This window comes from Aythya ferina (assembly GCF_964211825.1).
Source record: "Aythya ferina genome assembly, chromosome: 19".
Lineage (NCBI taxonomy): Eukaryota > Metazoa > Chordata > Aves > Anseriformes > Anatidae > Aythya > Aythya ferina.
Window position 1 is genome coordinate 8,980,066 of NC_140309.1, and position 21,698 is coordinate 9,001,763.

General features: G+C 35.6%; 1 protein-coding gene across 5 annotated transcripts in view; it reads right to left on the reverse strand.

Annotated features, from left to right (window-relative positions):
* The window catches only part of NCOR1 (nuclear receptor corepressor 1), a 66,881-nt gene that overhangs the window by 29,248 nt on the left and 15,935 nt on the right, over positions 1-21,698 (reverse strand). For all 5 annotated transcript variants that reach the window (XM_084493317.1, XM_084493318.1, XM_084493319.1 and 2 more), the window contains 14 exons: positions 21,492-21,631; positions 20,232-20,427; positions 18,400-18,582; positions 16,410-16,523; positions 14,440-14,496; positions 13,603-13,655; positions 11,784-11,850; positions 10,858-11,030; positions 10,264-10,354; positions 9,544-9,722; positions 9,014-9,068; positions 8,130-8,231; positions 1,391-1,521; positions 621-838 (listed from right to left, as the gene is read on the reverse strand). In XM_084493317.1, the coding sequence (XP_084349443.1) occupies positions 621-838; positions 1,391-1,521; positions 8,130-8,231; positions 9,014-9,068; positions 9,544-9,722; positions 10,264-10,354; positions 10,858-11,030; positions 11,784-11,850; positions 13,603-13,655; positions 14,440-14,496; positions 16,410-16,523; positions 18,400-18,582; positions 20,232-20,427; positions 21,492-21,631 (1,759 nt within the window). The remainder of the gene's footprint in view (positions 1-620; positions 839-1,390; positions 1,522-8,129; positions 8,232-9,013; positions 9,069-9,543; positions 9,723-10,263; positions 10,355-10,857; positions 11,031-11,783; positions 11,851-13,602; positions 13,656-14,439; positions 14,497-16,409; positions 16,524-18,399; positions 18,583-20,231; positions 20,428-21,491; positions 21,632-21,698) is intronic.

Here is a 21,698-nt window from a genome sequence, read left to right on the forward strand (position 1 = left end):
ATTATTTAGCCATGAGGTATTTTGTTTGATAGTGTTTCTGCACCACCACAGATTATGTCAGCCTTTTTAGACATGTAGCCAGAGATAAGGTAGTTTTTTCTACCAGTACATGCCAACAGAGTAACGTTTCTATTTTAAAGAATTCTCTTGCCATCTAATGCAAAAACAACAACAATTACTTGCTAGGATCTATTTCAGATTATGAAACTCCCCAAAGTACTCAAATATCAGGTCTACTTATTTAACAACAACTTCTGTGAGCTACAGCCTGTAAGTCAATCTTTGTCAAATGCATTTGGATCTGTATGGATACACAGCATTAACCCTGCAAACAGACAAAAAGTAGTTATCACTGAAAAGCTTATCTGGCTCCCCCTGCCCCACACGTGATTTTAAAAGACTCATCTGATTACACACATACTAATCAGTTACATTCATGAAGTTTAGCAGTACCAGTCACAAAATTATGAGCAGGCCTAAGAATAAAGACGTAATACTAAACAAAAAAAACAAACAAACAAACAACCCCAAAGTGCGCTCCATGCACAGAGCACGGCTTTATTTCAGTGAAGAGCCTGACTACCAGATGGGTCCCCAAGTGTCCTATAAATGCTACTCACAAGGTTCTGGTGGGGGTGGAAGAGGCGGTGGTGGTTCTTCAGTGGCTGCAGCTGCAGCAGCATTTGCTTGTGCAGCTTCATTTGTCATTGATCTGGTGATTCTGCCCTTACGACGACCTTGACTATTGGCAGTTTTTCGGCCCCTAGGAGTGGCCTGTTCCCTTTCCTCTGTTTCCTCTGGTGCAACTTCGGTTTTGTCCTTTTCTTTGGTATTATCTCTGAAAATAGTTAACAAAGGCGATTCAGACTCATTCAGATAGCTCTTATGGGCAGATATTCCTGAATATGGTTTTAAAAACTATGCATCAGATCTTACTTCCCATTTTGACTTGGAAGAAAACAAAACCAAGACACCTTAACAGTGAAACAGAATTCACTTACTGCCAAAAAGTTAGAATTGCTAGAGAGTAACAGATGCATGACATTATCAACTGCAAAGAAGATACGGACATTGTGACAGAACATTAAAAAAAAAAAAAAAAAAAAACAAAGCCAATGAAATGCAAAGTGTTACCCGTGGGGAGAGGAAAAAACAAACAAACAAACAAACAGAAAAGTCACTCTGGCTTTTTGTACCAGTCTGATTATATCGGCAAGACAAAGAAATTTATATATCAAAAAAAGGCTTAATGCATAAGAATTAACCTAAATAGAAAGTTTTCAGTCCAGATTTCACTGCTAGACTAATAGCAACTACGTTTTGCTCTTTGTAATAAAAAGTTGCTGCAATCAGGAATGAATTAGCGTGTTTTCAGTCCACATATACTTACTTTGATTCATCCTTCTCATCCTTTTCCTCCTCATCTTTCTTTTCCTCCTCTTTTTTGTCTGCTTTTTCTGCTTTTTCCTCTTCTACCTTTTCTTCTACCTTTTCTTCTTGAGAAGGACGAGCAATTTGTTGCTAAAATAAAATGGAATTTACATGTTTTTACAGTATGTAGAAAGATACAACAACTCATACTCAAGAGCAACACAAACACTGATATTACCTTACCCGTCACCCAATAGTATTTTAAGTTACAGTTACTGCACATCTGTCATTAAAACAGTAAAACACCTCTGCCAAAAACTGTAATACCTATCTACACCCTGGAACTATAATGAATTGAGCATATCTCCCAAAATTCAAAATCCCCTCTGCCACAGAATATTCAGTTTCTACATATTAGCTGTAGATCCTCAGTAGCTCTCAGCTTATTTTCTCTTGAGTTTCTTCTGTTCAGCTCTCCTATTCAGATACTGTATTTTGTCTTATAAATTCAATGGAGGTACAGGTTTCTTTTGCAGAGTGAGCACAGACATGATAACATACAATTGTATGTGTTAACAAATAAATGTGTTATCATACGTTGTACTAAAAATGAACAGCCACATTGTTAGAAGTGCCTAGGAGAGGTCTAACATCTTGTGTAGTAATGTTGTTGCTCCCCCCAAATTTCATTTTTAATGTTGTACATTTGAAAAAAGTAAAACACAACAGCTCACAACTTGAAAACAGAAGATACTATAGCATGAACAATAAGACCAAATCTAAGCCACCTTTCTCAAGGCTGTTGTTAGTAATTAAGAAATATAATTGTTCAAAACAACATCAGGAATTTTAGATTTATATTTCTAGTGAATTTATGTTGTGCAGAAGGAAAATTATAACCTTATTTTTTTAATACACTGTAGCCTGTATTGAGATTATAGTTTTGCAAGCATATAAGTACCAACAAAAGACACAGTAATTACTATTACCCGTTATTATCCTATTTACGTATTTTCTGTTAAGGGACACTCACTCCTTATCTCTCAGAGTGAAGCCAGATGACTGCCACATGGAAAAAATGCCTCATTTTAGAAAGCAGATAAATTTGATTTAAACTCTCCAGAAGACATGATCTACTTCAAACGGGAATTAATGCAAAGAATTTCTGTTACCTCATATAATCACAAAGAATTACCAGGATGACCATTTACAACTGCTAAAAAAGGAAATAAAATAAAGTCTCAAAAATGCGAGAAGAACATGTGGCATTGTTTTTTTTTTAATCCTTATCACACACAAAAAAATAAACTACCCGTGGCATTCCCTGTCTGCCTTAGCTGTTAGAAGTACCCTAGCAAAAGATAAGCTAAATACCCTGTGAAGTTTTAAACATTAAAAAAATACAAGTATTCACACAGAAAAAAGTATGTATTGAGAAAACTACATCAAACATGGAAACAGAAGAAATTTGTTTAAGTTTTAGCATATTTTTTTCTCACTACTGTGTTGCTTCCCAATACTTTGAAGACTTCAGCTCTCAAAACAGCTTTTCTGAACTGGACTGGTTAAGGTAAAAAAAAAAATAAAGCTGGTAGCATAGCTGATGCTTTGTAATCTACTACACTTCATAGTGTTATGAACATAATTCGGGTGTTTGTATGCATGGAAGCAGGAATTACACAAACAATGAAGTCGTATGCCTGAAAAGATAATGTGGAATAGAAATTCTCCTAAATACAGATTACATAGCAAGTATTCATTAGTGTGAGATACTTCCCCTTTGGATCCTTTTTAAGTCACTGACTATTAACCAGATAAAAAGCTGGTCAGTCCAGCAGCATAGGCCACGCACCTTTTTCAGCATAAAAAGGAGCCCAACTATTGCTGTTTGCTATCCATAAAAATCAACCTGCACATGACAAACACATCTTACACTTCCCAACACTGTGGAATTTCTATGTCTGTAGCTTGCTTGCAAATTCCTCTCTCTCCAGATTAAAACACCAAGCAGTAAGGCTGCCACTAAGTAAATCACGTAACTCACTCCCCACATTCCCAGAACCCTTACACGATGCAAATGAATTCTGATGAGCCTCAAAAGCCAGCAAGTCCATGATGAGCATGCAGAGCTTAACCCATTTTGTCCATTTATGCTGAAAAAGCATCTGTAACAAGGTGATCTTCCAAGTGCAGCAGAAAAAGCCAAGGCTGTTGGACTGGGCATGCTACAACAAAAACAGGAGAAACCACACGAGTTGTGGTGGGCAGAACTCCAGTCAAAGGCAAGGGGAGAGGGAAGAAGAGAGCTCTCTGCCCCCGCTCTGAAAACACCTAAGATGATCTCAAATAAATGACTGCAGTGTAAGTTCTGCCTTAAATATGCTTTCAAAAGAAACTACAGTACGTAGTAAAGAGGGTGGGGAGTCAGATATGGCCACGCAGAGGGAACCATTCACAGGGATTTACACCGAAGGGGCTTGGGCATGAATGGGTTAAACAAACCACTTCAGCTGGAGTCACAGATGCAGAACTGCCATACCTAGATGCTATCCACTCAAATCTGATGTGTGCAGAACTGAGTTGTTCCTTACTGGGTCTTAAGACTCTGCAAATCAACCTTGAAAGGCAAAATATACGTAATATTTCTATAAGGCTACCTTCCAAACAAATGCCCAATTATCACTTGGAGTTCATAGAAAGACAGGGACAGAGATCCAGAAGACTGCTGTTTTAGGACTTCGCTAGATAGTTTATAGCCCACTGAAAGATTCCTCAAAATAGGCTTTCCTTTTTACAGAAGAACCTTCTTGTAAGTGTAGCAGCAGGTGTCACCATTTCATTAGCAAAACTGAGCCTGCAAATAGTCACAGAAAGGACTTGTTTTTGACATTTTAATAATGTGAACTGGAGCAGAAACCCCAAATGCTAACCACTATTATCTTCCTGCAAACTATTAGCACGTAAGATATTGGCATTACTTGGTTATCCAAAACATTCCTTCAATAAAGACGTCAGAGACACGTGCTAAAGTAAATTATTTCCACTGTCCTAGACAGACTGTCCTCAAAAGCGAGGAGTTAAAATATGCATTTTCAGACAAAAAAATCTGTATTTTACATTTACAAAACAGATGCTGAAAATCTTCTGTTGTTTTTGCTGGTTACCTTAACGTTACATTTTGTAAACAACAGGATTCTCTGTTTGACAGAGAATTTATTGAACATGCATAATCAATAGGTCAAGGGCAGGTTAAACACAAACCTTAAAACAGCTGAAGCCTCAGTCAGCGACGTACCTGCACATTCATCTGTTGCTTAAAACTTTTACTATCCAGGCAAGGGGACGGGCTTTAGCTCAGGATAAGATTCAAAAGGACAAAACCCACAACAGCACCAACATCACACGGCTCTTTAGCAGCAGCTGCCTGACCCAGCAACATGTTTATTCCAGGAAATTGTGTCATTCTGCCACTTAAGCTGCCTACAGAAGAGTTGCCCGTCTCACATACAACCTTTTAATCTCCCTGGGGTCACCCGAGGTAATCCCCGGGGAGCTCAGCACGATTGGCTGTCCCACAAGTACAGCAAATTTCTGTCTCGTCGGATCACTGGGCTGTCCCACCTGCTGCAGAGCCATGCGGGTTGATCCACGGACACTGGTTTATGCTGACCAGGCAGCTAGACTGCAAAAGTCACCCCCCCACACGCTACTGCTTTGCCACCAAATTGCAACGAGAAACTTTACGCAGAAAGAGCCTCCTCTCAATTAATTATTTATGGCATTATCTGTAATGAAACCAGTGCAAAAGCACTGACTTCTTTGCTGCATGAACTCCAGCATTCACTGACCAAACTTGCAAAGTGCCAGCCCCACAGACTATCTGTGGGCAGTGTTTTTCTATAGCCATGCTTTCATTTAATACGTCAAAAAATTTGCTCTTCATTTTAAGCCATATTTGGTGTAAGACACACCTGTTTAGTTGCCTCTGTGTGCATTCTGGAACAGTTTAGGCAGTGTTTAATAAGATGTCCTTTCTAATCCTATTTAAGGACAAAAGCATACCAGAATTCAATAAGCCTTACATCTCTTAACTTTACATGCCTTAATCTAGCAGTCAGCTTCTTTAAAGTAAAAGCCTCTGCTGAAATTTGAGTCAAGTTGTACACACTAAAAAAAAAAAAAATCTCTTAAGCATTTCAACATCATTACCATGATTAATATCTTATCCACTGCACCATTCTTCTTGCTTGCCTTCTAATTTACAAAAATATATGAACTCTTACGAGTTCAAGCTGAAGCACCTGTTATTGGCAGGCATAAGCACATCTTGGAGCACATCATAAATCTTACATGTCTTGTGTTTGCCAATCAGCAAGGAAGTTTCAGATTGCTACTCAGAGAAACAAAAAAATATCAGCTTCAAACAAAGCTGGGGTGAGGGAGGGACACGGGGAATAAATTACATTCCGCAACCTTAAGATAAAAGTTCTGGCAAGCAAGAGAGTTCAACACTCTCACGTGTTTTTTTCAACTATCTTACATAGATGTTGCTAATTAATCATTAATAAAATTAAGAAATACAAACAAGTATTTTGGTATCATCTAATTCCTTTCTATAGCATCACTAAACACTAATTATAATACTCCTGAATATAAACTTCCAGAAATGTTAAGATTTCCCCATTTATATTGTTTAGAGAATCTCCTTGACTTTGCAAGTATTCTTTAACAGTCTTCAGGTCTATGAAGCCTGACACTTGTCTGCATCCTCATCACAGAGCACACATTAAGTCTGTCTAGCAGTTGCCCATTTTGATATTCTGAAATGCAATAAAGCTGAAAGACGTGTAAATATACAATTACGATCTTCTGAATGCATCAAAACTTAAAGTTACGTTATGTTACAGCTTGAACCAGTTATGTCTCCTTACCTCTTAGAACAGCTGCAACAGAACTCCATATGGTGAAGATATTGCTCAGCATGTATATACTTGCTATGATCATGCCAATCTCATTTTATAAAAACTAAGCCACTTAAAACAGCAACATTCTCTGCACTTACTTCTCACAACAACTGTCTAAAAGTCTCTTTTGGACAAGTCTCATTTATTTATTTGCTTCGTATTTGCCATACATCCTTAGTTTAATATTTTACCACTACTAGACACACAACAATACATTTTCCTATTAAGAAAGCATTATTAGACTTAAAGTCTAATAGAAGTTCTGGCAAAATACAGGATACATTACAAGCATTCTCTCCCATTACTGGAGCCAGAACTTATACTTTCACTAACTGCAAAGTCTGTTGCATAATGAAAATTACCTTCACCCAAGCTGTCCATAATTTGTGGGGGTACAGAGAAGTACATCTTCATCAACAAAATCTCTTCTTTTAGAATACCAGGCCACAACTCAAAAGGCTCAAGTACAACACCACCATAGAAGCAAAACGTGCTGACCAGTTTTAGCCGATAGGATCAACTTGTCAGCTGAAGTCATGTGCAGAAATTTTACTCTATATAACGAATACATTTACTGGGACTCTCACAAAACTTACATTACTAGAAAGAAAGGATTCACATATCCTGAAACGCGTTATTTACTTAATTCACTGTTTTGCATTTCAATAAAAAATTATGCAGTCACAATAACCCAAAGTAACTCAAAGTCTCAACAATTTTCTCTTTAGTATTGCTGCTGGGATATGACTAAGTCCAATAAACCACAACTTTTCATATTTTAAAGTTTAAGGATTTCAAAAATCCTGAATTTTATAGGACCTTCCTATCTCCTATGCACCCCTAATCAAGCTTCAGTTCTAACAAAACACTGCATTTCTTCTGCAAATCTATACTGATTTGTAGCTGTTAAATTCATTTTAATGATACAAATTCAAAATACCTGCAGGCTTCATCTTTACATCTTTTTCTTTGTTCATTTATTTTATTACATATAGGATCTTCTTTCCTAACCTCATTACTGATGTATCTTTTATTTTGTTTTCAGAATGCTGTTGGATGCAAGAGGAAAACCAAATGGAAAGAGTAGGGACACATTCAGCGAGTATACAACTTTCTTCCTGTTGTCTTAATTAAGAAAAAGTCTGAGCTTGTTAAATTATTTTTGTTTTCTAATATCCACACTAACCCTGGTAGCCTAGCAAATGTATATATTCCTCATAATATGCTGCTCTTTTCCCCTCCAAAGGTTTCCCAGACTTCCAAATGAGTTCTTCCTGAATCAGCAGAATTTTTAATTTGCATGCATTAAATTGGTCTCCTTTTTCTTGCTGTTAAGTTCCAGTTTGACTTCGAGCCTGACCACCATATAATGATTACCATTAATTTCTGCTTTTTGACAAACACTGGCATTATAAAGTGATTATATTTATTCCACTGCAAGTCACATGTATAACCTTATTTCTGTTGGCTCCACCATGGGATTTAATGATGGATTCAACCTCCATGTCTATGGCAGGATCCTCAAATAAAATGAGCTGTCATGTCAAAAAAGTCACAAATGTGCAAAGGAAGAAGATATTCCACAGAATTAAAAACTAGCTAACCAAAAAAACCCTTGATGTCAGGATTCCTTATATTTAAAGGGGATAAGAGTGTACTAGTGGAAAAATTACTTTTTCCTTTTTTCCACTTCATGCATATACCATAACCTGCTTTCTATACAGGATTGCAAGACAGTTGTAAATATGAAACAATAAAACAATAATATTCAAGTAACAAATGCATTTTAGATACCTGATTTCTTCCTCTGCGTTTACCGTAATTCCTTCGCACAAGTGCTTTGTAATTTTCATTTTTCTTAGTCAAATAATAATATAATACACAGTCGGGAACATTCTAAAGTGAAAAGGCAAAAAAAAAGTTTTACTCCTACAAAATAAATACATTTTTGTTATTTAATTTAATTCAATGCTTAAAACTATTCAATCCCTAGTCCTTCACTATTTGTTTGATCAGTAGGGAAGCGAAGTCATACATGTAGCAACACAACCATGTATAAAATTAGACTGTGTTAAACACAGGTCTCCTATATTAATAATATCTCTCAGCTACCTCAATCTGTGTGATTTAACATATAATAAACATTTTGCAAACGCAAAAGCTTCTATTTATCGTAATAGTCCTACATATTCAAGATTCTGCTATAAGTTTTAAAAAATCCCAACTCTCCGCCACATTTTACATCAGCTCTGCAATGTGAGTTCTAAAGACTAAAAAAATCAGATCTAAAGACTAATTCAGCCAGCAGTGGGATCCCACTGACTTAAAAGGTGGAGGCAAAGTTTCTTAGAACAGTGGCTCAGCAGAGCCAATTATGCCCTTAACTACAATAAAGATAGTTAAGCAGTTTACCTGCTTCAAAAAGAAAATAAGATCAAAACTAAATAGTGTCATTTTCTTTTACTGCTGTCAGTAGTGTCATTCCACTAACTTTTGTTATATGTTTGCATGTGCTGATGACGTTACTGATCAAGCACTATGAAATTCTGTCAAAGCAATATTTTTTATGGAATTACAGATTTTTTCCAAGAAGGTAAAATGATGCTGGAATAAATGACTTACATTTGGAAAGTTAGGGATCCCACCCTAGGCTCTACTTATATTAAAAAAGGTCTTACCTTTCGTTCCAGGTAGGAAGCAATTAGACCAAAGTTCTTGGGATGTTGGACAAACCTTTTACAAATCAGAAATTATTTAAGTTTAACAACATAATTCATGACCAAATAAGCAAAGCAGTCTTCTAAACAATCTGTACCATCAGCACTCCCTTGATTTCACAATTGAAATTAGTCTAAAAAGTCTATTTTTCAAATTGATCAAATTTTGAACTAAGCACTTAAAATTAGCAATTAACTAATATAATGAGATTGTATATCTACTCTTCACATTTTAATCTTATCAGAAAACTAAGCCATTTTAAAGACAATTTTTTTATCTACAGACTAAGTGGATGCAAACCTACATAGTTCAAAAACATTTGGCGTAGTCTAAACTTTTTGCAATATTTCATTCATCCAATTAAGAACGTTATCAAATATCACTGCACAAAACCTTCAGAACCTCCAATTTAACTGATGTTTACTGTGGGGTTAGGTGTTTAACGGTTATCTGCAATGCAATAAAAATAAGAGAGAAGAAAGCCCATTACTTTTCCTTAAAAATCTCTTTCTCATGGTCGGTCCAGACATTCATGAATTGTCTGTCTTTATAAACTTTCATGGGATCCTCCATCAGACCATTCATATTAATAAACTTCACTCGTCTTTGTTCTGCATCAAACATCATGGGAGGAATGACTGAGAGCTGACGCATTTGTTTTTCATTATTCTACAGGCAAAGAATAAAACAAAAAGTAAAGAATACAAAAAGTTGCTACTATTGTTTACATTTGTTGAATTACACAATGTTTTAAAGCTCCACCACAGTATACATTCACAGGTAGCTTCAAACATTTTTTCTGTCTACTTCTTAACTCTTCTAGAAGCTGTCACTATCCCAATGAACAAAGCTAAAGGGAACAGGAGATAGTGCCATATTATGAAAAAATAAAATGGTGCAGGGCTTTAGAAAGGAAGAGTTTGCACACATTTCTTACAGATATAAAAAGAAAGCTGGTTGCAACACCTGCAATGAAACAGACACGTAAGAAAAATCTAGGATAAATGCAATTAGGAAGCATGACCCATAAATGAGAAGTATTTCTAAGACCTGCTTCAAGTCAAAGTTCACACAGACTCTCCCAAACCAGCCCAAAAAGTTTCTCTTCCTACCAAAAAACAAACCTTTTGAAAGAGACCTTTAATTGCCAGGAAAGGGATATTGAGTCATTTGTTATGCTTCTATAGCAAAGAATAGACAATAGCCTCACCTCCTGCTCAGAAAGTCCATCAATGATTTCAGAAATCTCATGTTCGCTTCTAGCGATAGTTGCTGAAAGTCCAGCCCCTCTTTGACCAACTCTAGTGTTACGGGAAAATAGAAGTAGTAAGGATAAAGTGGAAAACAGCAATAATTTCAGATTTGTGCATAACAATGACAGCTTCCAAAATTCTTAAAATGGTGTTACCTAACTAATCGAATTAGTTAGTTAGGACAGTTCTTTCTCAAGTAGTCTCAAGACTACAAACACTGCAATGTACTGCAATTTCCAACAACTGCCCAGTTTTACAGGTGAATTTGCAAGGCTCTGCAAAATGTCATGCTTGAGTCAACATCTAAAAAGGATTACATTGCAAGCCGTTGACCAGCATGATTCCACTTTGTATGACAAACGTTCATTCATTAATGAACACCCTTAGGATGTGAACTGAAAATTGTGCTCAACACCATGAAATGTAGTGAACGATACACTTAAGTAATTAATATGAATAAACATATTATCCATTATTTATAAAAATGCTTCAGCTTAATTTCAAAAAACTAAGAGATACTTTGTAAGTATGTATCAAATCCATGGGAATACCTTTGAAATCGCTCTTGCTGTTCTCTTTGCTTCCGGATTTCTGGAAATTGTTTTTCATAGTACTCTCTTGTTTTGCTCTCCTTAGCTTTTCTGCGTGGATTATTTTCTATCCTGTCAACTTTTTTCTCCCATGCTTCCATCAGCTGATCGTAACGTTGACAGATTTTCTGTTCCTGTTAAATTCCAAAAGTAAACTTTTAACTAAACACAAATACAGTAAGTGATCAGTACACCTCACCTCCTGTAGGCATTTCATAGACAGATTCATATCCTGCAGCAGTGGCTTTACATTTTGAAGACAACATAAAACCAATTTTCAGCAGAGGGAAAAGTGAATGTAGATTTTGAGGATTATGCTCCTACATAAAAAAGACCAGGACTGTAAGAAGAGAAATACTTCATTACATTTTCATGGTAGAATTTGATGTTTAACCTTCAGCTATTCTTAATAATTGAAATATTCTTCTGGATACCACCCCACCAAAATGTATGCTACTTGATATAGTGATATGCAAGAGAAAGCATTAAGTTAGTTAATACTAACATCCAACATGCACATATTTGATTAAAAATGCTTTCAGTCTTCAGAATCAGATCAGCCTCATTTTCTTTCAGATACTACAGCTACTATACAGGAAAAGCTCAGAGAGAGGCCAGGCATGACAGTTAAGGATTTTTCACCTTCTTTCTTCATACTCTAAGAAAAGAACAAGAAGGAAAGGAAAAAAATAAACCTTTTTCCTTGTTTTAGATAACTAGCAAACTGTGTTTATAAGCCTGCAGTTCATTTGCAAACAACTCAACATAATTTAAGATCTTATTTAACTAATCAATTGAATTTACATGACACATTTGAGAAAGTATGTCAAGGATCCAGACCAAAAAAAAAAGAAAGTGATCTTTTCACAAAAACATAGTAGTATTACCCGTTGTTTTCTTGCATGATTTCTTCTTTTAAAAAATAGTATTAACTTTTTCCTCATCACCTGGTTTCTAGAAAACAAAATTGGAAAAAAAAAGTGAACCACAGAAGATTCAGGAGCTTCAAATCTACTCAACAAAGCCCATGTAGGTTACAGATGCCAGATTGTTATTGTGAAAACTATTCCTAGATGTAGAAAAACAGGGAAAAATCCCAATATAACAATCATTTAATTTATACTGTATTTTATCTAAGAGAAAATATTCTCAAAGATGACTGAAATAAACAAGAGAGACATGAAAGCTTCCAATTTCAAGCTAGGTTATCTCCTAAAGATGTTAAAATGAGTAAATTTGGTAACACTCTTATACTTTGGAAAAGAAAAAGAAGTGTCTTTGCAACTCAATCCTAAAATCCTCAAAATTTGGTACTGCCTTAAAAAAAAACCCTCTTAGTACTGCAGAACTGAAATACAGCTACATTTAAAGGAGAAGAATAAGAATTACTTTTTTTTCCCCTGGATTAAAAGCATTTTAAAGAAGTATTTTTTCTGTACTTACAAAAAAAATATATAAAATAGAATTAAATGCTATGACAGTAATACGCACATAACTCACTATTCATTTCTTCACATCTGAAACTAACAATTTATTTCTTCTTTTGTAAAAACTGGTGGTGCAGAAATCAATTAAATAGAAGTCTTATTAAAGTAGTGTTGTTCTTTATACTGGTTTAAATTTGTTAATTGTGCTATAGCAGTAGTATATCATGTTTGTCTCAGAAACAGAGTTGCAGAGCAAGACATGAAAGTAAACATTCCCAGTTATCATCCTAGAGAAGCCATGAAGAGGCTTCAGTCTTCATAGCTGACCTCCTAGCAGAACAGAGTGGGATCTCCTCAAAGATAATTTGTAAGAAAAATGTACTTTTGCAGTAATTACAACTCAGCAATTATTTTCAAAGTCTAGAGGCAATACGTATTTTGAAAATAAGCTGAATTTTGTTGCAATATTGATCATTATTTCAGTATTCTATAACATTGCTACAGAGCAAAATCAATATTGGCTTGGCATAACCACTTAAAAATTTAAATTTTGTTCCATGTTATCAATGATTTTCCCATGCAGGTAGTCTCTCTTATGGACATTTAAAATTGGGCATAAATTAATTCAATTAAATACATTTAAAAATGAATCTATTAACAATTATTTTAGTTAATAATCAATACTTGCTTCAGTGAACTTAGAAGAACTAATTCAAATTTGAGAAGAGTTCTGTATTTAAAAGAAAAAGAAAGATTAATTTTCCTAGAAATTCACAGTTTTTACAGTAGAAGACAACTAGTTTACTTCAAATCAGTAAATTGTTTGCCCTACATAACAAGTAAACTTAGCATACAGTAACTCTGCTCACAGCCCATGACAGAAAATGAGTACATGGTAAACTCAATAAATAAATAAACTCCTCCTACCATTTACTGACACCAATAACGTTTGAAAAGCTGATAAGGCACATCTCGGTCAAACACTGTATTTCAGGTTTTGAAAAATACAAGTATTACCAATTAAAAAAAAAAAAAAGTTTATTATTTTTGTCTTTAATTTATGATGGAAAGTCACTGTGTCCCATTGTCTGCGGTACCTATATCACATTCCTTGCAGCACTATTCTACAACACAGAACTCTCAAGCTTACATGAACTGGAAAGTTTTTAACATAGTTAAAGTGCACACATCATATTTTGAAATCACAGCAGTGAAAAACTGAGTGAAACTAAGTCCAGACTCCTTAAAAGGCACAGGGACAAGATACTAAAGCACTTACGTTTTGATGTTTTCATGGTAGACCTTTGTGTCTGATGGTTGGTTGTAAAGTGGCTACAATTTGGGATTGGAAAGATATATTTAGTATTTATCAACTTTTTAATTCTAAAGTATATGTATTACGTTTAATAACATTAAAATATTCTGCCTACAATGTACTTAAACTGAGATGCAGCAATCTGAAGTGACAATAAGTTTATGATACTCAATACTTAGGACACAGACTTCATTATTTGAAATTAGATCGCAATAACTATACAACGGTGTTTAATTTTTTATCATATTTCAACCCTGTTCTCTCAAACGGATTCAGATCTATTTTTAAAAGCTATACTTACTTAACACAGCCAGTTCACTCAAGCCCCGACTCATGAGTGTGTTTAAACACACACTAATATAAACTTGTGAAAATAAGATACAAGCTTAATTGCTTTCAGTGTTCTTCAGTATTGAAGATGAAAGCAGGGATGAATGCAACTTTTTCTTGAAATATGCTCTTAAAATGCATTGTTTACAATTACAGGAAGACAAAAAGAACATCATGTATATTTAATCTATATCTTCTCATATATAGCTACACTACCCAATTCCAGTATTTAATACTGGAGATGTTCAAACAAGTTTTAAACTGAGAAACGGACAGGAGTTCAAAACTAATATAAAATATCAGGCACCAAGTGAAAATGAAAAGAAGTCCAACCCCTCCCTCCCCAAACCAAAAGATTAAGTCACCCTATAATGTTCTTTTATACTCGAACACAGAACTACATGTTTACCACAACAGAATTACAGACATGAAAGCTACACTGGCAACACAGAATAAAAAAAGACAACTTACCAGTTCAACTTTTGGACCAAGACCTTCAAAAATCTTGTGAGCTTCTTCTGTTTTTTTCTGTAAAAGAAAATATTTTTTTATATATATATAGTGTCAGTAAATCCTCTGTAGTTAGGGTGTCAGAAGTACAAGTGAACTCTCACTCAGTTCAACTGCTAAAGCCCTGTCTGAACGTATTATATCCTTCTTAACCTACTTCTGCAATGCTGCCTCAGCAAATCAAGAAACCTGTACCTGAATTCTACAATTACTACTATGCTCTCTCAATTTAAAAACACGGAGATGAGAAAAACAGACACTGACCTCCTCTGTGATTCAAAAAGTACATGCAGTTAATAAATAATATAGCAAAAGTTCCTAAGAAGAGGAAAGCTGTTCAGAAAAAAAAAAAAAAAAAAAAAGAGTATAACTCTGAAAAATGGAACTAAAATTCTCCATTTGCAAAGTCTGGGATTGTGAATCAACATGTACATACACATATTATGAACTATGCCAAAGATCTTCTTTCACTCACACTATGTAAATACTCCAAAGTAATTCCAAACTTCAAGGAGGCAGCACTGGATAAAACAGTTGGCTTGCCCAAATTCATTTCAAGCCTGTATGATCTTCCAAAGCCCTTTGTCAGCAGACAAGGCTATCTGAAAGGATCCAGGATACTAATTCAAATTTGCTTCTTTCCCACTAATAGCTGTACACACTAGCCCTAAGAGTAGATGCCTACAGAGAAAAACATAGGAAAAACTAATCCATAAAGCAGTTATGATTAGAAAGCATTCTGCTAAGTTCTAACTTCTTTACTTGTAATTTCAATCTTTAGATACTCTTTGGAACTCACAGCTGTACAAAATAATTATATATCGAGGCAGTATTATACTATACTCCTGCTAGAATGGTTTGTTTGGTCTGAAAACATTTAAAACTGAACTCCAGCCCTATTACTTCAATCAAATTTTAGCCAACTGTAGTTTAATATTAGAAGTAATTATCCTAAACTGTATGGTTTGAAGATGAAAGCTGCCAAGGGGACTGTCCTCTTGTACAACTGCAGAAGAAAAGATACCAAACCAGTACTGTGTACACAAATGGCTTAGCCTTTCTTTAACAATCATTTAAAATAAGAGAGTAGGTACTGATGCATGATGTCTGTATTAAGCCCCATTGATGCTGCCATTCTACAGTACATGTAATTCCTGATAATGAGAGCTCAAACCAACTGCTAAATGGATTCACAAATGCACCAAGCTTGGTACTTCCCTTGCTATATAGATTGATATATGAAGAGCCACACAGAAGCAGCTAATAGATGAGTACACACTGACACATTACTCCATCTTGATTAATACAGAAACAGGTTTCCCTACCTAACGGCACATACATAACGTGGAGAATGCAACAGTAACTTCAAAATTCTCTTGTATAAGCCACCTGCAAACAAGGTTAGCAGAGAAAGAGCTCCACAGCAGCCCGTTAAGACTTTTTCAAATACAGACTAATTTTGCCTGCTACCCACCACAAAACTCAGCTTAAGTCAGTCTTCTAAGGTGACTATATGATTTTAAGGCAGGTTTTCTCCTTCGGCTAATTTAAATGATGGGTCTTCAGCCAAACTTGTTAGTATTTATGTGAGGAGAACAGAAAGTTGTTTTGAACTCTTAATACACGCACGCACACATTTATATAAACATTATGTACATGCATACATCAACACAAAAGGTCTAGAGATGAGAATCATAGATGCATTTCCCTAGAATGTTTGTAAGATAGAAGATCCTGCGATCAAGAATAAAAATGTTGTGCAGAAATCTTTCATTTAAAAAATTCATTTACTTCTTTAAATGAAATGAAGGTGGGGGCCAAAATGAACAAAATACAAGTAGTAAAAATTGCCTCTCAGGAGTGAACTAATGAATTTTAGTGCATTCGGTAAGACTCGCTACTACACTCATTCAATTGAAAAGCACGCTTACCCGATTTTCATCATAAATAATTTGGACAATACTGCGGTGCTTCTGTTCCACTGGAGGAGGGGAGACAGGCCTCTCTGGCTCCGGAGGCTTAGCAGCTTCTTCTTCAAGTTGTTGCTAAGAAACGAGAGAAAGAAAATCAGCCATCCGCACCATGCTACCCTTACCAGTAATTAGTCACCAGATAAAATATGCATCCGATCAACGGCTTGCACTGCCTGTTATTTCTTTTTTTAACCGACAAGGTATGAATTGAAAGGTTTTAATGCCCATGGGGATGGTAACATGACCATTCTGTGCTACTGGTAAACCAAACCAGCTGTTTATTAGATTCACTTGCATTAAGTCAGACTTGCTTCAGCTTGACACTTAAGGCCACTGTAGCAGTGTATGTTATCACTATGTAACTTTAAACAAGAACATGAACTTCAGAGAAAGCCTGCCTTCCCACAGAAGAAATAAGCCCCATACATGTTTGTCTACAATGTAGATACCTAAGGGTCATTATTATCACCCTTTTATTTTTTTAAAAGGTACAAAAATCCTTCTAGCAATACAGAAAACATCACTGAAAAATACTTTGCAGTAAACACGAACCACTCCATGTGTACTGAAGTTCACAGATTGTTACAATATCAAGCAAGCAAGCAAAATACCTTATTATAATTTTCTTAACTGTTATAATAATGTGCTTTGCTTTCACTTCAAATAAATACAGTTCACTCTTCATTTTTAAACTGCAAATATCCTTCATTCATGCCTACCACAAACATACAATAAGGTATGTTTGATGCAAGGGAACCATCCAGTCTTACAGTACTGGCTAGGGTGTGCTATACTCTTGTGTAAGAATTCAAAAGCTAATATTTTCTGCAGAATGCCATAATAAGCAGGCTTAGTTATTGAAAACAACATCAACTTTGTAATTCTTTAAGTCCAGCAGTACAAACATGCCCAAATGTACTTTCACAGATGATATGCATAATCAAAAGGACGTGCTGATTTTGTGGAAAATTTAATAAGCAAGCAAACAAAAATATCCAGCACCCTTAACACAGAGTCAAATAGTTAGTGAAATCCTTTTTTGTTTTTCTACTGAAAGTCATTTTACAGGTCATTAAAATTCAGAAGTAATTAAATGCTTCCAGACGATAAAAATATATGGCTCTAAACAGTCACATATTTGTTACCCTGGACCTACAGATTACAAATCGTACATCATAACAGTCATTTCCTACAGAGTTCCCACTAATGAGACTTAAAGCTGGCACTACTCCTATCCGGATCTTTGGAAGTCAGAAAAAGCAGACAAGGACTTTTAGTCAGTGAGTATCAGATGCCTAGATTGCAGAGTCATTTTAGTTAGCCACATCTACGGGGAAGGCAGCAAATACTGTTAACAAACATTGCCTTTGCACCTGCTGACTGAAGTGCAGTTTTGTGTCGTGAGGCATAGCCAGAACCATACTAAAAAGTGTTATTTCTCCCTTTAGTTCTCTGCTCTGTTTACTTATACTCCTCCTACTACACTTTCCCTGAAGGTGACCCTTTGCTCCAGATGTTAGGGTTTCTTGTCTTTGTGAAAGATGATCAAGGGACTTTTGCACAAGCACCGGTTTTGGAGATGCATGCAAGAGATTATCCCCTTGCACAGAGTGTGAAAGAAGGAAGACAACAGCCATCCCCTAAACAGTAGTCATCTTTAAAGCTGAAATTACAGTCACAGCACCCTTGTTTCCCTAGTCATCTAACAAGAAAGAGTTTAAAATATAAAGCCATCTGCTTCTGGCGTTCCTACTTGGCTCACATTTTCAAAAAAGTTCAAAACTGTATCACACCCAATCTATTTAAATGTTCTAGCAAAATCACATACACAACCTTCCCTTTTTAACTGGTTCATTTGGTTCATGTAACCAAAAAATTCACCACCACAAGAAGTTTTTCCACACCTTTTTCACTGACAGATAACAACAGTAGTGTCTGCTATGCTTACTTGCTTTTTCTTCAGTTTAAGGATTTGCTGTTCAACTTTTGCAATTTCACGATCTACACGATCCATGCTCTGTATCAGTTCTTCCTTCGACAGCTTTGAAGGCGAAGCATTCTGGTCCTCCCCACAAGGCTGACCAGAAATTGGAGATGATGGTCCCTCATGCTTTCCTCCAAAAGCAGGGTCCTTTCATGGAGACAGGAGGCAGGGCAGAATTGAACAAAATCAGTCATATTAATAACGTGCAAATGAGTGTTCAGTAAACAAACTAGCATGCATGAATTAAACAAGAATTTCCAGTTATCTATAGCTTAGGTAGCTCCTTAACAGAGAGATAGTTTAAGGCTTCAGTTTATCAGTGCTCTAAATATCTTAGAATTAACTGACATCCCATTTATGATACTACAATTTCAAAGTCTACCTTTAAAAATAATTAACAGCACATTTCAATATTTATCATGAAGATCAAAACATCTCCCTTTTAATATACAATATATCTTCAAAAATGTAAATAGTAACTTTTATTTTTAAATATAGGGTTGAGAGCTAATCCTCAATATTCTGCCCGCATACTAGTAAGGATATTCTTCAACATAACTGCGAATAGCCTGTCAAGAGTACGTTCTGGGTTATTTGCATTTTCTTAGAGTGATGACTTGAAAGACTTTTTTTTTCATCATGTTTCTATTTGTCTGTTTCCAAACAACATTAGAACATGGAACATGTCGAAATATGTCAGCACTGTTGTACCTTGTTTTTGTTTATGTACTTAGAATATCATGCTCCACAACTACCTAGTTGGCAAATGCTAGCTCAGTAAACACATCCCTCAATCAAGCCAAATTTGACCAAAATATTGTGTCCCAATACCACTTCTCCTCAAGAGAGCACTGGGCTATATTTCTATTGAGACAGCAAATTTCTGTATGTAGTGCCTGGATAAAAATTCAGTTACATGCAAGCATGTTAACATTGCATACCTTAATTTGGTTTCTCCAACCCACCCCCCTTTGCTCTTATCTTTGTTACGCAGTACAGCAAGTTACTAAGAATCACATGCTATCATAATTTTATTTCACATATGGTTTACTTACACAATAGAATGAATGGTAAAGACAAGGCAATATAAGTATTCTACTTTAAAAACTTGATGCCTATTAGCTTTTGAGTCCATATGGTAGATTTTTTCTTTAATGATATGAGTACATCAGATGTCATGGCCCCTACACTCCACCTTTTTGGCATGTGGGCCTGTCTGCTTAGGTGAGTGGACGAGAGAAGAGATTCAATATTAGTTTTAAGATACATTAATATCTGCAATAGAAAATATCCACACCAAACTAGACTGCCCTAGATTTATCCAAAACGAGACAGTGACAGGTATCATTAACATTACGTAAATTAGCAAATTCATTTCTGATGCTTAAAAGGGACAGGAGGGATGTATTTTGACTGTCCAGCAAAATTATTCATTAGAGAAAAAAATGGACTTGCATGTGCTTGCCAGCAGTTTTAACTGAAAAGTAGAAATATTTCATATGCTATCTATTATATACTATGCTATCATAACTTTGCAATTGAGGCTTAAACAACTTCAGAGTGTAGTAGCTACTCAGAACTCCACCCTCTGTACTGTGTTTGACACAGACTTATCTCCTTGTTCTTTTTATGAACGAGTAACACCCTAAATCATGACTACAGTTTGTGGTAACATGTAAAATTCATGAGACTGAACATAAGGAGATGTAAGATTTACCTAAGGAAAATAAAAAATGATTAGCTCACCACAACACAGGAAGTTACACCTTCAGTATTATAACAGAAAATGCCTTCACCTTCTTAATATCTGCAGATCTCAACCCTTCCTGCAGAGGATGTACTAAAGGCAAGACAGTAGCTGCACTGACACGCTGAAAATGGGAATCAGAAACTTGTTCAAGACGTGGTCGCTTAGATTCCAGTGAATCATGATCTGTCTGAGATGGACCTGGATGAAACTGCTGTTCATATCCAGTTCTTCTTTCCTGAGGCCTAGTAAACAGAGAAATAAACTATTAAAATATGCACTTTCCACACAAGAAAACCATTTTCTGTTCATCAACAATTTTCAGACATACATTAAATGCAATTTAGCAAAACTCTTTCTAATCAGTGAGGCAGACAAATGTTTTTAAGTATGATCTTCAAAAATATAACCGTTAATGTCAGATATAGCCAAAATAAACTGCTAGCACTCACGCAGCATATGAATTTACTCCTAGCAGATATGTAATGTAATATTACTGCGCATTTGAACATTCATGAATATTGACTGTAAAGTAACCTATTTTACTGAGAAGATATTACCAATCTGACACTAATGACAGCAATTCTCTGTAGTTGTCCCTACACTTCTTCTCAGTTAACCTACTGGACCCAGATCAGCTGCATCTATTTAGACAGAGACAGGAATGATGCACCAGACTAAAAGGGTACTTAGAAAAAGTATCTCTTGCTAAAGTAGGGTAGTCATCTGTGCTTAAAAGTCACATTTCTGTCTTCTACAATTCTCACAACTCAAACATCCAAATAGCTCCACTGTTTTTTTTTCTTACCAGACACACAAATACTACCTGCTGAATATGCAAACCTAAGATTTTTTTTCCCAGTGTGATCTAGGAAATATGACAATATTCACACTGTATGATTTTTGCATTTGTTACCTCAATTTTGTTGAGATTAAGTTATCCAAAGATACAAACTCTACATACTTTTAGCCTAAACATCAAGAAGTTTGCAGTATGTAATAAGGTCCTAAAAGCTTTCTGTGGGGAGAGTGAAACAAACTGTGCTTTGACGACTCGTTTCCTTTCTGTGAAACAAGCATGCAGTTAAAGCAAAGGGACTAAGGAATTACAAAGCAGATTAATACCAGGCAGTCCTACAACAATCAAATTCCAGTGTTCAACGATGGAGCACTGATTAATCAAACAGTGAAACTCAAAAACCTTTCTATTCAAAAGTTAAAATTAGACTTTACAGAAAGCACAGACTCATAAAAGACTCTCTTTCACATATTTAAAAACAAACAAACAAACAAACAACAGTATCCTAACCTATCAGAGCCTGGGTGAAATTCAGAAAGCAAAGAAGGCCGGCGCCGAAGTTGCTGCTGCTGTTGCTGCTGCTGTTGCAAGAGCTGGGTTGCCTGACTGACTTCCAAGTGAGACGAACGATAATCGGGAACCGCAAATTCCTAAGTGAAACACAGTTCAGGTGTTAACAAAAACAAAGGGTACAGAAGGTACAACAATTAAACAAGA